This window comes from Trichechus manatus, unplaced genomic scaffold (assembly GCF_000243295.1).
Source record: "Trichechus manatus latirostris isolate Lorelei unplaced genomic scaffold, TriManLat1.0 scaffold00093, whole genome shotgun sequence".
Classification (NCBI taxonomy): Eukaryota; Metazoa; Chordata; class Mammalia; order Sirenia; family Trichechidae; genus Trichechus; species Trichechus manatus.
Window position 1 is genome coordinate 495397 of NW_004444029.1, and position 19924 is coordinate 515320.

At 48.4% G+C, this 19924-nt stretch overlaps 1 protein-coding gene across 1 annotated transcript in view; it reads right to left on the reverse strand.

Annotated features, from left to right (window-relative positions):
• Positions 1 to 1382: 1382 nt before the first annotated feature.
• Positions 1383 to 19924, reverse strand: part of ZNF282 (zinc finger protein 282) — a 42143-nt gene continuing 23601 nt past the window's right edge. The window contains exons 9-13 of the mRNA XM_023736914.1: positions 15998 to 16344; positions 6832 to 7166; positions 6580 to 6703; positions 4198 to 4287; positions 1383 to 3257 (exon numbers count right to left, since the gene is read on the reverse strand). Coding sequence (XP_023592682.1) covers positions 2395 to 3257; positions 4198 to 4287; positions 6580 to 6703; positions 6832 to 7166; positions 15998 to 16344 — 1759 coding nt within the window. The 3' untranslated portion in view covers positions 1383 to 2394. The remainder of the gene's footprint in view (positions 3258 to 4197; positions 4288 to 6579; positions 6704 to 6831; positions 7167 to 15997; positions 16345 to 19924) is intronic.

Sequence of the window (19924 nt, forward strand, 5' to 3'; positions counted from 1 at the left end):
TTAGGTCAGTGAGTAGTTTGAATGAGCGCCGATGAGGACCTTAACTGCAGAATAGGAAGAAGAGCAAGATAGGGCAGATGAGAGTCACAAGTGCTCCGCGTTGAATTCTTCCACGTGTGTTGATTGAAATCTAACTAGACCATCCCTGTCCTTCAGACAACATTCCCGTTTCACTCTTGCTCTCAGCAGAGCAGGCTTCCCACGAAGAAGTCACTTAAAACAGCCTTCTCTGTGCCCAAGGCACCTGGAGGCCTTGCTGAGGGCCGGTGCTGGCTCAGTGGGCTGTGGCCAAGGTGGCACCTCCAACAGTCTCGGAGAGCGCCATGCTGCGGTGCAGGGACCCTATGTTGAGGGAAAAGGACTTAGACGCAACCTGGACCCTGAGGTGCTCACCTGTGGCCACCCTCCCGTGGAGCCAAGAGCGCCCACGGGTCAGGAGCACAGGCTCTGGGTCCACACCCCACCTGCCACGGCCCCACTGCTCCTTCCAGCGTCTCACACGTAAAACGTGACGATCTGCTCACCACACAGGGCCGTGTGAGCTTTTGTGAAAGCACTTAAACAGCGCCTAGCACACAAGTGCCCCGCCAATGTTAGCTAGCATTACAGCAGCCCAGCTGTTGACCACGCTTACTGCCCTGCCCCAGGAAGCTGAACTTGGCCGGCGGGCAGGACCATAGCTTACCCGTTGCTCTTTACTCCCACAAGGCAAGGCTCAGGCCAGTCCATAAAAACGCTCATCAAAGAGCTGGGAGATCGGAAGAGTCGAGGATGGGACAGTGGCGATCTGTACTGCGAGCTGCTTGCTGGGAGACGGCCCTCCTGCTCTCTATCACAGCCCCACACCCTACAGTCTGCCGCATCATCTCTCCATTTTACTCCCCCCACGTTGTTAATGTGTCCCCTTCAGTTTCTGTGTGTGGTTTGCATACAAGCACTTCTGACTTACATAAATGATGTGCTGGAGATCTTACTGCATTTAAGTTGCTAACTCAGCGTTGTGCATTTAAGGTCGATCCCCATGTCTATGTGGTCATCTCAACCAGCGTATCTGCTACTTGGTGCTCCCTGGCCACCGGCCCTATCTTACCAGCCTCCCTACCTCTCTGCAGGGGCACTGCGATGGTCCTTGTTCTCCACACCCCCCCACAGACATGCACACACACACACACGCATGGCGATGGTCCCTGTTCCCCACCACACACACACACACACACACACGCACACACACTGCGATGGTCCCTGTTCCCCACCACACACACAGATTCTCAAGCACGCCCTCCTCCACCTTGGCCCAGGAAAGCATTCGTGAGGAATGGAAAAAAAACAATCTGACAAGAGCACGTTTTTGCTAGTAGCAAGTTTTATTCTAGGCAGCTGCAAATCATCAGGGACATTCACTGTGGCCCAGGAGCCCACTCCCATTCATACTCCTGAGACGAGCAGCCATGTGCCTTTTCTCCACCATCTTGGAAACTGTGTAATTGGAACAATCTCAAATAACTGGTGCAGTCTGAACAAGCTCAGCCAATCTGAACAACCTTAGGGAACAAAGCAGGCTTCCACCCCCGAGGCCACAGGGCCTCGCGCAGGACGGGGCTGGAAGAGACGTGCAGTGAGAAGCCCGAGCCCAGAACCAGAGCAGAGGTCGCACCGGAGCGTTCACTCTTGGCAGGGTGGTGTGCGCTAGCCTCCTCCTCTCCTCCTCCTGGTCTTTTAAGATGAGGAGCCCCCGTGAAGAGTGCCTAGTGCCCCCAAGAGGCACCCAGCATGCTGTCCCCTGATCCCTGACCTACGTGTGAGCTCCAGGAGCCCCATAACTATTCCCTCCTAGAGGGCAGGCCCAGTCCCCATGTCAGGAACGACTTCAACAACCCTCGAAATTTAAAAAACAAGTGTTGGCCTGTATTCTTTTAAATCAATAAAAATCCGATTCCAAAGGTTCTTCAGAGCAGGATAAGCAGTTCACCAACAGTGACTTCTACGCATGATGAACACAAGGAGGGAAGGAGGCTGTGCCTCCCAGAGCTCTTCCATACCCTGCTCCACCTCTGGCCCCACCCAACCCCAACAGGAAGACACGCTGGGCCTGGCTTCCTGGCCCCCGAAGGGGACCTCAGGAGAGCCACCTCCACTGCCCGAGTAACAGCACAGGTGGGAGACAGCACAGGTGAAGAGGTGGCAGAGGCCTGGCCCCAGATACCTCTGCCCCACGTGGCTTCAGGAGAGCTGCTGGGCCCACCTGTGACCTGGTCAGAGAAAGGCAAACCACTGGAGACTGGGCCTGCCTGCCCGCCTCCCCTTGGAGTGAGCCCAGTACCTGCCTCTGCAGTGGTTCTGCAGGGAGACCAGTGCTGCGCCCCCCGCCCCCCGGATGGCGAGGGGCTGGCCCCCTTAAAGCAGGCCTTTGGGCCTCCCAGGCTCAAGGGCCGGCCCACCCCGCTTGCGCTGGTGGATCTTCTGGTGCTGCAGGAGGTGCTGCTTCTGTACGAAGCTCTTGCTGCACTCAGGGCAGCTGTAGGGCCGCTCGCCCGTGTGGATGCGCTGGTGCCGCACCAGGTCGGACGGGTGGCTGAAGCTTTTGCCACAGTAGCCACAGATGAGGGTGCTCCGGCTTTTCCTCCAGGGGATGTGGCCGGGCAGGGCGACAAGGCTGTTGGGTGAGAACCTCTCCTGGGTGCGTGGGTCGGCCCGGGGGCCCTCCTGCAGGTGGCAGCGCTGGTGGGTTGCCAGGCTCACCTTACAACCGAAGCTCCGTGAGCACACATCACACTGGTGCAGCCTGGCCTTCTTGGCCTGGGGCTTGAGTCTCGGCCTGGGCGGAAGGTCCTCCGTGGGCTCTGGGTCTGCATGAGACGCCCACCCCGAGTGGATCTGCTGGTGCACGGCCAGTTGCTGCTTGCCACGGAAGTCGACCCCGCACTCAGAACACCCGTAGGGGCCTGCGGTGTCCCTCTGAAGCGGCAGGCCCGGCCCCCGCTCCCGACACAGTCGCACCTGCCTACTGGATGCCTGCTTCTGGCGGCCACCCAGACTCCTGCCACTGCTGAGGTCTCCACTGCTCTCGATGGGCCCCCCTGGATCCAAGCCCCTGGGGCCCGACTCCGTGAAGACAGAGCTGCCCTGATTATCCCAGAGCGCCGCCTGCGCTGGGCTCAGGAGAGCCTCCTCTTCGGCTGTGCCCGGGAACTCTCTGGAAAGCTCCTCAAAGCCTTCCTGCTGGTACTGTACCTCCTGTTTGATCATGCCCCTGTCTGCTGCAAGGGAAAGACCAACAGAAAAGATCAAATCCTACACCTCTGGTGTCTCTGGAGATGAACAAACATCTGTGCATTTCAGAAAGGCTCAAACCAAAGCATCCAGGAATGGTGGGTGGATCAGGACATCCTGAGGAGGGGCCGACTGGGTGTAAGACCTGTGGGTGGATCAGGACATCAGAGGAGGAGGGGCTGACTGGGTGTAAGACCTGTGGGGGGATCAGGACATCGGAGGAGGAGGGGCCGACTGGGTGTAAGACCTGTGGGGGGATCAGGACATCAGAGGAGGAGGGGCTGACTGGGTGTAAGACCTGTGGGGGGATCAGGAGATCGGAGGAGGAGGGGCTGACTGGGTGTAAGACCTGTGGGTGGATCAGGACATCGGAGGAGGAGGCGCTGACTGGGTGTAAGACCCGTGGAAACTAAATCTGCATTCATGCATATACATGGTGAATCTGAATGATATTTGCATAGAACAGTATGATAGTTCTCCTGTAAAAATACTCCCAGTGTATTTAATCCCTGTGAAAAATGGCAAAGTACGCCTTAACACCTATACTAATTTGAAAGTGTTAATAAATTTGAATGATTACAAAAAAAACAAAAACAAAAACTAAACCTTATCTTAACAAGGCACTCTGTTTCTGCCTCCCCCCAGTGAGCAGCACTCCCGGGGATCTGGGCCACCCGCCCTCAGGGGCCAGCAGCTCTGACTGACTTCTGTCACGGGTTCTACTCTGCACGAGCAGTACAGCACGAGCCCGATCTCAGGCCCCCAGGTGCTGGTGAGGAGTTAGACACACAGAGAGGCGAACTAATAACTATAAGGTCCAGAATAAGTACATGCCCAGGGAGGACACACAGTCAGTGTCTGGCAGTCTGGTGACACACCACAGGCTGTGGGGGGTGGGGATGGGTGGAGTATTCTGGAACCACTCACCTGGGTGGGCACGGCCAGGGCCTTCCTCCTCCAAGCCACCCAGCATCTCTGCACCCAACTCTGCTTCTCCATCGGGCTGGCCAAGGACCTCTGGGTGGAAACGGCACAGTCTGAGCCTAGAGACTCACCGAGCACTGGTCAGGTGCTGGTGCGCACAGAGACCAGTGTCGGGTCAGCACTAAAGAGCGAGAGTCAAAGGCTGCTGTCCTCATCGCTTCTCCCCTGGCACTTTGGCACAATTAGAAAAGAATGGTCAGTTCTAATAATCTGGCCAACCCCCCTCTGCCTTTGCTCCCACGCCCGCCAGAGCCCTCAGAGCCTCAGGCAGCCCGGAGCCCATAGTCCTTCCACCAGCACCGGCCCTTCTTCGTGTGTGCGTGTGCTGCAGGCTTGGGCAGTGCTTCCCTCCGGGGTGCCCAACTCCATCCTGCGAAGGCACCTCTACCCCACGGTCACAGGCGAGGTGACAGGCACCGCGAGTTCGGGGTGCCCAACTCCGTCCTGCGAAGGCTCCTCTACCCCACGGTCACAGGCGAGGTGACAGGCACCGAGAGAGCACCGCCTGGCCCAGGGCAGTTACTCCCTGACCTCGGTTTATCTCCCCGTCACTCTGCTCCAGGCACACTGGCCTTCTTGCTATTCTTCCATGGACCTAGGTTTTGAAATATTTTATCTACCAAATAAAATGCACTTGGTATGTAACAGTTAATATAATAAGATTCACACCTGCTAACCATCACTTCTAACCAACATGAAATAAACATGAGACCACAATGACTGGCTATAATCCAGACAAATGCAAAGACACTATTTCGGTTGGCCGGTGCTGCCTACCTCAGGCAGGTAACACGTGATTCCCTGTCTAAGTCTTGACTATTACAACAGCACTGGGAACCCCAGCTACATCACACTACAGCACATGTACGTGACACTCATCTATTAATGAATACTCCCCATGTGACCCCAAGAAGGACTACTATGCTGAAATGAGTTCCTTTAAGTGGACTTCTGCCTTGGTTCTTTGGAAAACCAGCTAGGGAGATTTTCCCCTTAAGCCCTCAGGAGCTGTTACCTTTGCCGTAGTTCTCTGGAGAAAGCTGCTTGGGGGACCTCCCAGGTTCCTCTGTACCAAAGGGGGTTGTTAATTTTGCCCGACAAAGTTACTTTTATGTAAGACCTGAGTTGACTGACATCTCATGGGCTTGTGATGCTCCCAAAATGACTGGCTGGGCCACAATCTTGCAAGGGATTTGTCGATTTACTATTCAAATAGTGGCCTGAAAATACACCCAACAGGAATGAGTGACTTGCAGCCCACCAAGGGGATTGGTCGTTTTGTGGTCCTGCTGGGAGGGAGATGCCTTGAAACTCACCAGGAATTTGCTTATATAAGCAGCCAGCCCCTACAGAGGTTTTTAGAGGCAAAGAGAGAGAAGATAGGCAAGGAGGGACCCTCATGACCAAGAAGACCTGGAGTAGAGCAGCCTGGACCCAGGGTTCCTATGAGGGGGGTCTCCTAAAAGAGCTGTAATATGGGTCAAGGTCTGTAACACTGAAGACAGTGAGGAGACTGGAAGCAGCCCAGCGGCAGACAGCTGGCAGCCAGAGGCCTGGAAGAGGGCTCAGCAGTAGAGAACTGGCTGCAAGAGGCCTGGCAAGTGACTGAAAGCTCTGCTAAGAGAGCAGCCAAGAGAGCTGAGCAAGCTGCTAAACGCTGGCTAGGAGCTGGGCTAGTTAGCAGCAGAGAAGCCTGAGGGCAGAGGCCTGCGCGGCTGAGAGCGAGCATGCGCGGCTGAGACGGGCCTGCTTGCCTGCACAGATGAGAGCAGCTGAGACAGCTGTCCTGGTTGGAAGCCGTCCTGCACTGAAGGATATGCTCTCCACTTTGGGGGCGTCTTCCAGACCTTGCCTATGGGCTTCCTGATCCTGATCCCAAGTTGTAGCCTGTTACTTCCTTAATAAACCACATAACTATGAGTATGGTCTGGGAGTTCTGTGTGGCCACTGCAGTGAACTATCAAACCCAGCAGAGAAGTACAGAGTGCCATGGGGGAATGGCTGGTGTCAGAGACAGTCCAGGAGTAGAGGTATGTCTGACCTCTGCCTCACAGGAACAGCTTTGTGCTGATCCTGGTTCTTATTCCTCAGAAATCTGGGCGATTCCACACGCCACTTCTCAAACACAAAGGGCACAAACAACAGTGAGACCTTCCCAATGTCTCGGAAATGGCAGACACAGTGATGCTCATTCTCAACCCTGCACAGGCCAACCGAGGACCCAGACACCAACTGGAATCTCAGATTCTAGGAATGCAGGTGACAAGCTCCCGGCCAGGAACCGGAGGACATCCGACGAGAATTCTGAGGAGGAAACGCGCTTACTCAGAGAGACCAGAGTCTCGCAGTTGCTCTTCACATTTCTGTAAAGCTCCCTCTGCCAGTCCTCCAGGTTCTCCCATTCCTGCTCTGAAAGACAGACTCCGTCATCCTCAAACGACCTGGACACCTGAAATCACAAATGCCATGCGGTGAGGGTCTCTAGTTGTAGCCAGGAAGGAAAAGGCAGCAGTTTAGAGACTTAAACGAAAAGGGTTGCTCTCCCTTCTTGCCTCCCTTTTAATCCCACGAGCTGACCTTGGGCACCTCGCCCTCGCTCCCCGGGGGCAGCCGCAGGATCCAGAAGTTCCTGCTGCGAAGCAGGTTCTCCATGTTCTCCAGCCGCCGCTGCAGCAGCCCGTACTCCTGCAGCAGCGTTCCCAGCACGGCCCACTTGCCCTCCAGCTGGTTCCCGAACTCTACGGCCGTCTTCTCGCAGTCGGCCAGCTTTTTTTCAGCTGTCCCTGTCCGTCCCTCCAGGCTCTGTAGCCGGGCAGCCTGGGACTCCATCCTCTTCTCCACGGCCTGGACGGCAGCCACCACAGTCCAGAGTGAGATCTCTGTGGTCTGCAGGTATGAGCTTTTTTCTGTTGCTTGTGGAGGAAGTGTGGAAGAACTTAAAGGTGTGGAGCGACGTTTTCTCTTGTGCTGTGAAAAATACAGTTATGGTCAGCCTGACAAGGTCGTTTCCAAACATGGAGTGAGAAAAGCAATGCCCACGTGCCGGAAGCGCCGAGAGCTCCCTAATATCTAGCTGTCGTTTTCTGAGTCGGTGTCTACTCGGTGGCAGTGGGTTTGGCGTCCGGTTTGTAAAGCTACTTGTGAAATAGACACATTCTTTTTTATTCTGACACTGAAAACTACACGTGTACATTCTAATAAGTTTGGAAAATAATGGAAAATAGAAAGGAAAAATAACCATGCAAAATACCACCATCCAGAGGTAAGCTGTTAGAATTTGTGTATTTCTTATAAGCTTTTTTCATCTTTAAAACTTTTTTTGACGAAATTGAAATCATATTGTATATAATGTTTTGTTACCTGCTTTTCACATTTAGCATTATTTTATAAGCACTTTTCCATGCCAGTATTCGTTTTTTAAAACCAATTTCTTTCTATACAATATTTTGGACTATTTGTAATTTTTTGCTATGATAAATAAATGTAATTTACATCCACTCTTGCCTCCACAGAGCCCTGATGGTGCAGTGGTTAAGAGCTCGGCTGCCAACCAAAAGGTCAGCAGTTCGAATCTACCAGCCACTCCTTGGAAACCCTATGGGGCAGTTCTACTCTGTCCTACAGGGTCACTGAGTCAGAATCGACTCAGGTTTGGTTTTGGTTTTTTGTCTTGCCTCCACAATCCCACCAGACTTCAAAATTGATCGCTTCACCCCTGCTAAAAACCTTTTAATGGCTCCCCCACAGTAGAGACAAAATTCTTTGACAGGGCCTGTTAGGACCTAACTCATTCACCTTTGCAACCTAGCAGCAAGTTCTATGAATAACACATAATAAATTCTCCATAAACATTTCCTTTCTGAAATGACTTCACTAAACCTACTGATGTTCTCCTTATAATTCTCATTTTTATGGTCTGTTCCTGCAGTAGGAGAGTCACTGTGATTGAAGTTCAAAATTATTAAAACCAACACTTAGCCACCTAGGGGTTGGAGGAAACTTTCTGGGATGATGGAAATATTCTTTATCTTGGTAAAGGTAATGTTTACACGCTTGTCAAAACTGCCCTCTTGCCCCCATTTCCCACTGTATATCATTTTAGTCCTAAAACCCCAAATCTTCACATTCTTCTATGTGTCACACATGTCACTGAGGTAGCTTCTCTAACCACAGTGAGGACACTGAGAGGCAGTTATCTCCAACAGAGCTGCTGTGACCAAGAGCGGCAGTCTGGAGGAACGGGGACAGAATGAAATGACTGAACACAGCCTGGCCACGACTACTCCAATTACTCCACTCAGTTAACTCACTACCAAACACACTTAAGTCAAAAGCTTAAACAGCTCCCTAAAAAACATTAAAAGAAAAATTTAATGTAGAAGATGAATACAAGTGAAACAAACCAAAATAATAGATGACTGGATAAAAACATTTCATCATATTTGTTCTGCTTTTAACTTTAGATCTCTAAGCAGCTAGCTTTTTCGCTTCTCCTCTTTCCTCTCTGTGGCTTAGCGTTTTGTTGTTTGCTAGCTCTTTTTCCAGATAAAAAATGGGTTGGGACCTGAGCAGAGCAATAACCTCCTCCTCTTCTAGATAGCAAGTTTCTTCTTTTCCTTTGTTTTGAATTATCTATTTAACGGAAACAATTCAAAAGTCCGTCAACTGGTGAATGGATAACCAAACCGTGATCCATCCATACAATGGAATACTGCTGTGTGCCGTTGAGCCGATCTGGACTCACAGTGACCCTAGAGGACAGAGTAGAACTGCCCCATCGGGTTTCCAAGGCTGTCATCTTCACAGAAGCGGACTGCCACATCTGTCTCCTGTGGGTTCACGGGTTCGAACTGCTTAGCAGCCGAGCGCTTAACCACTGCGCCACCAGGGCTCCTTAATGGAATACTACTCAGCAAGAAACAAACTACTGTTACGTGTACCACGGATGACTCTCTAAAGCATTATACTAAGAGGTCAGACACAAAAGCTACTTACTGTATTCCATTCACATACCGTTCTAGAGAAGGCAAACCTACAGGGACAGAAAGATCAGTTGTTGCCGAGAAGACTGATTACAAAAGGACAGGCGGGAACCTTCCGGGAAGATGGAAATAGTCTCTATCTTGGTAATGGTGACGCACATTTGTCAAAACTCATTGAACTGTATACCTAAAAAGTGAATTTTACTGTTTTTGTAAACCGTATCTAAATACACTTGACTTAAAATGAGTGTCTAATCTCAAGGTAGAATATTTTTAATATTAAATAGCTGTCATGAATATACTAAAGTGTAAAAACAAATTAAAAGAGAATATTTGTAAACAAGATATGAAGTGGAAAGAAAAATTAACCCGAGAGTAAAACTGAAGACCATAAGTAACTTATGAAAGTGGAAGCGCAGATGGTCAATAAACAAATGAAGAGAAACCACATTAGCAGTCAGGAACGCAAACACAACCAAGGTATATCCAAGTTTATAAACGTTTTATTAATCTGGTAATCTGAGTCTTTTATTGTTATAGAAGCAGTAATAGCCCTCTATCTCTAGCAATATGAATACAGATAAGCCAACTTTGTTTTGATATTTGCCTAATATATCTCTTCATATTCTTCTACAGTCAACTTTTTCCGTATCTTTATCTTTTAGTTATCTCTTATAAACCATGTAGCTGGATTTTTCCCCCATTCTGACAATGTTTGCTTTTTAACTAGAACATTTAGTACATTTAATTTATTGTAGTTAATATATTTTTCTTGTTTTGTGCTATTTATCCCATCTTTCTTTTCATCTCCTTCTTTGCCTTTTTAGATGGTTTTTTTCTGAACTATTATTCTGTCCTTCTACTTTAAAAGTCATACAGCCTATGTCTAGTCTTTTAGCAATTATCCTAGAAATTACAGGATGAATATTTATCATAGTCTAAACTTTACATTTTTCTCAAACACAAACACCTTCAAACACTTTAATTCTGATCACCCTCTCCTGACTTTTATATCAATACTGTCATGTATTTTAATTATGCCTCTGTTTTTAATCCCACGCGATATTACTACTGCTTTATTCAGTCAATATTTGTTGAGATTTACCCATTTTCCATGTATCATCATACTTTCTTACATTTTCAGGCGTTCCATTTGGGATAATTTTCCATTTACCTGCAGTAGATCCTTAAGGATATCCGTTAACGAATATGTTGGTAGCAAACTCAGTCTTAATTTGTTTAAAATGTCTTTATTTTACTCTTTAAAAAAGATTTTTTTTATTGTGTTTTTAGTGAAGGTTTACCCAGCAGTTTAGGTTCCCATTCAACAATTTCTACACAAGTTGTTCAGTGACATTGGTTACATCCTTCACAATGCATGAACATTCTCATTATTTCCATTCTGGCTGTTCCATTTCCATGAATTTCGTTTCTCTGCCCCCTTATATTCTCATCTTTGTTTTAAAGTAATTGGTAACCATTTGGTCTCATATAGGTGATCTTTTAAAGGAGCACAGTACTTACAGGTGATAGTCATTATTATTTGAGCCAATTTGTTATTTAGCTACAAGGTGACCTCAGGGGTTAGTCTAGGTTCAAGGTTTGAAGAGTGCCTCAGGGCACCAGTCTCAAGGAGTCCTCCAGTCTCAACCAGTCCAGTAGGTATGGTATTTTGTTTTGTTTTTGGGATTTTGAGGTTCTGTTCCACATCTGTCTCCCATTCTATCAGGGTCCATCTATTGTGGCCCTGATTAGAACGGTCGGCAGGGGTAGCCAGGCACCATGTAGCTGTTCTGGTCTCAGGGTAGATGAGGCCATGCTTTGTGTAGACTATCTGTCCTGTTGACTAGTTTTTTCTTTGAGTCTTTGGTTTCCTTCTTTCTCTTTTGCTCCAGACAAGTAGAGACGAATAGTTGTATCTTAGATGGCTGCTCGAAAACTTTTAAAACCCCAGATGACATTACTCATCAAACTAGGATGTAGAACTTTATGAACTATATTCTGCCAGTGTACTGCGATGTCCCATGAGACTATGGTCCTAATCCTGCAAACCCAGAAATTCAATCCCGTGAGGTGTCTGGTTATGTCTATGAAGTATACTCTTTTTTTTGAAAAACATTCTTGCTGAGCAGAAAATTTTTGGATCACAGTTATTTTCCTTCGGTTAATTGATATCATTACTGTCTTGGCTTCCATCATTGCTGTTGAGAAGTTAACCCCTTAGTTGTATTGTGGTTCACTTGAATGTATCTTGTTTTTTATCTGGCTGCTTTTGAATTCTTTCTGCCTTGCATTTTGTACTTTCACTATTATACATCAAGGTGATTTCTTTTTATATATTCTGACTGAGATCTACTAGGTTTCTGTGTATTAATACTTTGCATCAGTTTAATAATACTCTTGGAGCCCTGATGGCTCAGTGGTTAAGAGCTCAGCTGCTAACCAAATGATCAGCAGTTTGAATCCACCAGCTGCTCCTTCGAAACCCTATGGGGCAGTTCTATCCTACCCTACAGGGTTGCTATGAGTCAGAATCAACTCGATGGCAACAGATTTGGTTTAGTTTTTTGGTTTTATAATACTCTCAGCCATTAGGTCCTCATCAAATATGGCTTCCAGTGCAGAGTCCGCACACACGCACACATGTACGTGAATGTTTGCGTGCATGTACGTGAATTCCAATTACATAAATGTTACACTTTCTCATTCTATCTTCCATCTCTCTTAACTTTTCATGTTTTCCATCTTTTTTTTCACTCTATGCTGCATTCTTCCACTCTACCATCAAGCTACTTACCTCCTCAGCATTTCTAATGTGCTGAGTAAAACTTTCCATTGACTTTTTTTTTTATTGTACTTTAGATAAAGGTTTACAGAACTAGCTTCTAATTAAACAATTAGTACACGTGTTTTTTTGTGACATTGGTTACCAACCCCACAACATGTCAACACTCTCCCCTTCTCGACTTTGGGTTCCTTATTACCAGCTTTCCTGTCCCCTCCTGTCTTCGAGCCCTTGTCCCTGGGCTGGTGTGCCCCTTTAGTCTCGTTTTGTCTTACGGGCCTGTCTAATCTCTGGCTGAAGGTGAACTTCAGCAGTGACTTCATTACTGAGCTAAAAGGGTGTCCGGGACCCATACTCTCAGGGTTTCTACAGTCTTATAGGCCAGTAAGGCTGGTCTTTGTGAGTTAGAATTTTGTTCTACATTTTCTCCAGCTCTGTTCGGGACTCGCTATTGTGATCCCTGTCAGAGCAGTCAGTGGTGGTAGCCTGGCACCATCTAGTTGTGCTGGACTCAGTCCGATGGAGGCTGTGGTACTTCTGGTCCATTAGTCCTTTGGACTAATCTTTCCCTTGTGTCTCTGGTTTTCTTCACTCTCCCTTGCTCCAGATGGGGTGAGACCAGTAGAGTATCTTAGATGGCTGCTTACAAACTTTTAAGACCCCAGACGCTACTCACCAAAGTAGAATGTAGAACATTTTCTTTATAAACTATGTTATGCCAATTGAGCTAGATGTTCCTCAAGATCATGGTCCCCACATCCCTCAGCGAGTTCGGATGTGTCTATGGAGCTTCCATGACCGTGCCTTGGACAAGTTGTGCCGGCTTCTCCAGTACTGTGTGCTGTCTCACCCTTCACCAAAGTTACCACTTATCTATTGTTTATTTAGTGTTTTTCCATCACCACCCCTCGCCTCCCTCATAACCATCAAAGATTGTTTCTTTTTGTGTGTAACCTTTTCACGAGTTTTTATAGTAGCAGTCTCATACAATATTTGTCCTTTTGTGATTGACTTATTTCACTCAATATAATGCCCTCCAGATTCATCCATGTTATGAGATGCTTTGCAGATTCATCATTGTTCTTCATCATTGAGTAGTATTTCATTGTGTGTATGTACCATAGTTTGTTTATCCATTCATCTGTTGATGGGCATCTAGGTTGTTTCCAACTTTTTGCTATTGTGATCAATGCTGCAATGAACATGGGTGTGCATATGTCTATTTGTGTGGTGGCTCTTACTTCTCTAGGATATATTCCTAGGAGTGGGATTGCTGAATCATATGGTATTTCTAATTCTAGCTTTCTAAGGAAGCGCCATATCATTTTCCAAAATGGTTGTACCATTTTGCATTCCCACCAGCAGTGCATAATAGTTCCAATCTCTCCTGACTTTTTCATTTTAATTACGTTTTTCATTCTAAGACATTTTGTTTTTCTAGTCTGTTTAATCATTTTATAGTCTCTTGGCCTTTAATCATATTTTCTATGCTTTCTTTTAATCTTTAAATATACTAAACATACTTATTTCATATTCTGTGTCTGATAATTCCAATACTTGAAATCTTTGAGGATCTAGTTTTGTTATCCATTGTTTTCACCGTCTTTTCCTCATGGTTTTTCCTTGCTTCTTTAGTAATTTTTGATTGTGGGCTCATATTTCTTGGAACTTTATCTATGAGAATTATCTAAAATCTGTGTTACAGAGACTGGAGGAACCTCTGAAACTGTGGTCCCCGGATGCACCGTTAACCTAGAACTGAAACAATTCCCAAAGCCCACTCTTCAGACAAAGATTAGACAGGACTATAAAACAAAAAATGAGGAATGTGCTTTTCTTAGTTCAATCAGATATATGAGACCAAATGGGCAGCTCCTGTCCAAAAGCAGGATGAGAAGACAGAAAGGAACAGGAACTGGTCAAATGGACACAGGAAACCCAGGGTGGAAGGGGAGCGTGCTGTCACATTGTGGGGATTGCAACTAATGTCACAAAACAAAATGTGTATAAATTTTTAAATGAGAAATTAAAAAAGAAAAAAAAAAAAAAGTCTGTGTTAAATATAAATTTCTCCAGAGAAGATCTGTGTTTATTTCTACTAGACAGCTGGGGACTCTGCTTTAAATTCTTGGCTTGAGGCTTCTTGGACAATCCAGGTAGTATGAATTCAGGCAACAAACCCACACGAGGGTCACCATGAATTCTCAAAGGGCATCCCCATCATCTGCCCTGCATCTCTTAGCACCAAGGTTTGGCACCACTTTCTTTGCAATCACCTGGGAATAAAAGTTTACTTCCAGTTCCCCCTTACATAGAACGCTGCCCTTCGAAGTTTCTGCTTTATGGGGTTGCGGTAGGGGGCTTCTTAGACTCCCCATCTTAGGCTCTGGGTTTTGTCTTCTATTTTCCAGGTCCCTTGGGGCCATAAACACCGAAGATCAATGCTCAGCAAATGCCCTAAAAGTTGGCTTTAGAACTCTGCTTAAGAGTTCCCTTTTTATTTAATAAGAAATTATTTGTTCTGTAAACCCTCATCTAAAGCACAATAAAAAAAAAAAAATTAAAAACTAATTTAGTTTTTGCGCTTCAAGTATTATTTACTAATGTACATTTTAAAATATCTTACATATTTGTGTGGGGTTTTCCCCCAGCATTTTTAGTTGGTTTCATCAGGACACTCAGTCAGGCATCTAATTGTTCAGACTGTCAAATGAGAGTTACAGATTCTTCAACTGAAGAGATAATGTTTGAGAATAAAAATACATTCAAGAGCAATTTAAATAAGTCCTATAATGACAGATCCACAACAAGTTATTTAAAGCAAAGTTTGGGATTTGGGGTGGGTCTTTATTGGCTTCCTCTTAAGAAGATCTATTGATGACATGTTAGTAACTGTGGACTAACTGGTCATGAGGAAGCACTCTGGAAGTTAGTAATGTCCTCCTGCCCCACTTCAGTACTAAAATCTGCTTAGCTTCAAAGGTTCACATGATGTAAATGTTGTAAACATCTGTGTCTTGTCTTCTTAATTCAACTCTAACTTCCTTGAAAACAAACACTGTGTTCTATAAATCCTCTGAGCCTTCCCCTTTTAGTTGTTACCCATTTCCTACAAGAATCAAACACAGTACACTCTCCACATGCTAAAGTTTCACCACAGGACTTCCTTCTCTCTCAATTCTCACAAAGATCTGACATAATTTTGAAAGTGTCCCTGGAGCAAAAAATGCTGCATTAAAAACCCACTAAATTTCACCTGCCTTTGCCACAGAAAATCGCACTGTATTATTAAATTAACCACTACTTCGGAATGATATGAGAACGTCAGAGCTGGAAGGAACCTTAGAGATCATCTAGCAACTAGCTGAACACTCTTGATTTACAGGTACAGAAATAGAGGCTCAGATGGGTGAACACAGGTGCTTAAAATCACCCAGCTTGACAGTGGAGAGCTGAGAGTTGAGTTACAGCTGTCCAGTTTCCTGACTCCATGTCCAGGCTTTTCCTCAAACCCAGCTCTATGTCTTGACATTCGTTGAATGGGGATAGTTGGGGAAGGGCAGGAAGGGAGGAGTGTGTCAGACAGTTTCACAAACAAAACTCAGGGAATACAACGTGAAGTAACATCTGTCCCCAAGGAGAGGAAGCTCAGCCTGGCTTCAACCTGTGGCTCTGCCCCAAGTACAGAAAAGTCTGAAGCCGGAGAGTGTGGCAGAAGGGACGAGCAACACACCAGGCCAAGAACAAGCGGGTCGTGTAGACAGGCAATAAGTCCTGGGTCCTCCACGTGCCCGGTGCGCTCACTGGCAGCGATGGAGACCCAGACTCTTCAACCTGGAAGCGGGCTCTCTCCTAGCACTAGCAGGAGCCACCTGTGTGGTTGCGAAACGAGCCTCAGAGAAGTATCTCCGAGAAGGCGCAAAGCACTGGGGCTCCCACCCCGACGCGGACAGAGCCGGTGAACGTCAGGGCGGACCGTCGGGGTCGCGGGAGCAGGGCAGGTGTCCAGTGGCGTCGGCCCAGCCCCGGGGACCAAGCCCCCACTGAGTCCGGGACACGGAGCCCGCCCTGGGCCGGGCGCGCCCTCGGCCAGGGCAAAAGCGCCTCTTACCCGCGCTGGCGCTGCCTCCGCCATGGTGACTGTCGCCCTCAACACCCGAGCTACTTGGTATCCCGGGCCACACCGGACCCCTCTGGAAGCCGCCGCCGCTGTGTTGACGCAAGTGCATGCTGGGAGACGCGCGATGCATTCTAGGATCAGGGGCCTCCCGGCCAAGACGGCCTCGGCCGCCTGGCTCCACAGCGTGCGTCCCGCGGCGCCCTCTGTGGCCGGAGGGTGAACAGCAGCTTGGAGCTCTGGGCTGGGACGGGTCAGGAGGGCTCTCTGTCTCTAAGTCAAGGGCAGGTTCAGAACAAAAGGCCAACGAAGGGCCTTGGCTATGAGTCTCATATGTGCCCAGGATTCCGCGAACTGCGCCAAGGGACTGAAAATTGTACAAAACTTAGACTCTGTTCTGAGGGAAGAACATGTAATCTAGTAGGGGAAAAAAGATGTGGTGCCAAATGGCAAGAGGCTTGGTTATTCTGAAAGTTCACACCTTGTGGCTTGCTTTTTAGGAACTAGAAACACACTTCCCCATATAAACAGTGGAGGTCAGGTGCCCAGGCCAACCCACCGTAGCCTGCTAACTATGGTACCTACATGCCTTGGAGTTTCCAAGGTCGCCCTGGTTTCAAATATTTAATCCAGTCTTGGTGCTACTGTGAGATGGTGCGTTTGGAGATTTGGTTTGGAAAACATGGCTGAATAACCATACCTGCCTAATTTATAGCACAGTGTCTCCACAGAGAAAGGCAATGAACTTCCACATAGAGTGATAGGCATGAAGTGCTTCCCCTGAGAACTAAATTTATTTTCACGGGACTGGCTCCTTCGTAGCATGCAGGGCTCAGCTCTAATTTTACCTCCCCAGAGACAACTTCCATGTCACCCCTTGAGTGGACAGAGAGAGCACGGCCCTGCTGATGTTCTGAATTCAGACTCCCAGTTCTCCAGAACTGTGAAACAACAAATTTCTGTTCTTATGGGATCTTGTTACAGTAGCCCTAGAAGACTAAGACACTCAATTCCAGTCACTTGTACCCCTATAGTGCCATCCTGACTAGACATTGTTAAACACTAAAAAGGTGATTTACGGAACAAAATGGCCTCTTTAGATCAGTGTTTCCCAAGTTTACCCAGTCTGATATCCTCATGGGGCACCTTGGGGAGATCAAGTATGTACTTCTGAAGCCCCCACCACACTCATACAGCCATATTGTTTCAAGAACACGGTTTCATTCTCACAGATACCATCTATTAGCCTTCAGCCTCTTGGAGGGCAAGGACTGAGTCTTGTACTTCTCTGTTCCCAAAGAGGAGGTGTTACTAAATGTTGAATAATGATCCAGTCCTCCCACCATTCCTCAACCTTCCTTTTCTATACATTAAGACACAAACTGGCAAAAGGTAAAGGGACCGAGGCCATGAGCTTCCATGAGGCTGCTGAAAGGGCCACCACTCCAGGTTCTCCTCTACCTCTGAGCAGCAGCCTTTGCAGAGCCCTGCACATGACCAGGAATCTGACAACCATGCAGAGACGGTGCAGTGCAGTGCCATCCCACAGCCCTGCTGGAACGTCCAGGCTGACGGGGCAGAAAGCCCAGAAAACAAAGTATACCCTGAGATGAGGAAGCAAACAAACATCTGGGAAATTGAACATAGTTCTGGAAGGATACCAAAGCTCTTAGCACTGGATGCTTCTCAGTAGTCTGGTAGGAAAGCGTTTTACTCTTTTTGTTTTAGTATGAATTTTTACCATCATAATTTTTTTTTTTTTTTCAGAAGGAAAATGAGATCCTTGTTCTGCTTCAGTAGGTGGACTCCAGGGTCCATGCTGAGGCTTCTACTGCCTGGGAGCTGGCAGAGGTTGGCTTTCCAAATGTCACAATCTCAGATCAGTTCTGCGGTCAAGCTCAATGTTGGACTCTCTGGGGCATGCCGGAGGCTGCTAAGGGATACTTGGTGCAGGGGGATCCACCAGACTGGGACCCGGAAACCAGTGACTTGGTCTTGACTCCCTCACTAGCTCATTCACAAAACCTCTTTGGGAATCAACTCCTTGAGGGTAAAATAAAGGGATCAGGCTAGATCTGTGTGCTCACACGTTTAAACCCATGCCTCTGTAGTGACTTCTCTCTTCCTCATGCTCCCAACAGCCAATAAAACTTGTTGGACTAATTTTCCATGATCTAGATTATGAACATGTGGACTTTCTGCAAATGCTTTAAAAAAGTAGCACTGCCCCCTCCCAATCAAATCACTGCACTAGGGTCCCCCCTCTCTAACAAAACTCAGCTGAACCTTGTCTAACTTCTCAACTGGTTTTCTTAAGATCAGCCTCCTTCAAAACACAGAATGGAGCCCTCCCAGCCAAAAAAACATCCCAGTTTACCGGATTCTAGGTTACTGAGAGGCCACTACTGGAGGCTGAGCTGGAGACCCTTGGGCTCTGTGAACACGCACTGTGCAATCTGGATACCTTTTATTGAATCTCAAGAATTCCCTTTGCATGGCAAGAAGGGGTGGGAGGAAAGCAGCGCAGCAGAGGAGGGGAAGGGCGGAGGCAGGATGCTCAGTGTGGTGCCGAGTGCTGCCACCCCCCCGGGCTCCCGGCTGTAAGAGAAGCGGGACTTTGGGGAGGAGCGGGGAAAGTCATTCTTGACACAAACGGGGTTCTGGGGCATGCCACCCCACCCCGGGGCCTGGCCATGCAGGACGCAGAAATGGAGACTGTGGGCCTCAGGACGAAGTGCTGGGGCCGCTGAGCAGATGCACCAACGTGGGAGTCCTTTGGGCGCTTCCCAAAGCCCCTGCGGGGTCTGGAGCATATTAGGGTCTGTGTCCTTGTCCCCGAGCAGATAGCACCAATGAGAGGCTCTGGCAGGAGAGACCCAGGCTCTCCGATTCTCTAGCACCCCCTGGCCTGGCTCTCCCGCGCAGAGGCTCTTGCCTCGACGGCTGCTCCCCCTCACGCCTGCAGCCCTGGAGAGACTGAGATGACCATTAGGACGTGTTCTGACCAGGGCAGGGCTGCCGACCGGGCCAGGTCCCAGGTCGCTGTTGTGCATGAAGGAAGGCTGGAGGAGGGAGGAGGTTGAGGGCAACTTGGTAGAGTCTTTCAAAGGACACCCTGGGGGCATCTGGGACCCCCACCCCATAACCCTGCAGGTTGGCCCCTGTTGCTTCTGGCTTCTCTTTTTCGTTGGGTGTGGAGGAATGGGAGGAAAGGACAGAAGCCATGCCCCGAGAGGTCCCAGACACCGAGGTAGGCAGTGTGGGGTGGCACTGCGCAGGGATGGGGGCCCTCCTGTTGTGCAACATGGGGTGGACATGTCACCGAAGTTTTCACCATGTCGGGAAAATCCCACCAGCCTATCTCAGAGGGACAGGCTAAGGGTGACGTGCATAACGGATAGAAAACACTTTTAAAAAAGTATAAAGCGCCATTCAAACGAGAGGCAGTGTTGTCGTCAGAAAGATGTTCCCCTTAGCATGGCCCTCCTACCCCCGCTGCACCTTAGCTGTCTTTTTCAGGACACCTCTCAACCTGAGGACCTATTTCCTCCATCTCAGAAGGGTTCCAGACGCCCCGTGGCCTCGCCGATCAGAATATGTATCCTCGCGGCCAGACGGGCGCCAGAGGGCTCTTTCCGGGCCCTCTCACAGGGCAGTCTGGGGGCACCCCGCTGCCCCTTCCCTGGGCGGGTGCTCCGCCCGGAGATGATCTGGGCGGCCCCGCCGTCCGGAGTGTAATCTGGCGGCCGCTGCCGGCAGGGGCGCGGAGGGCGGGGGCGCCGAGCC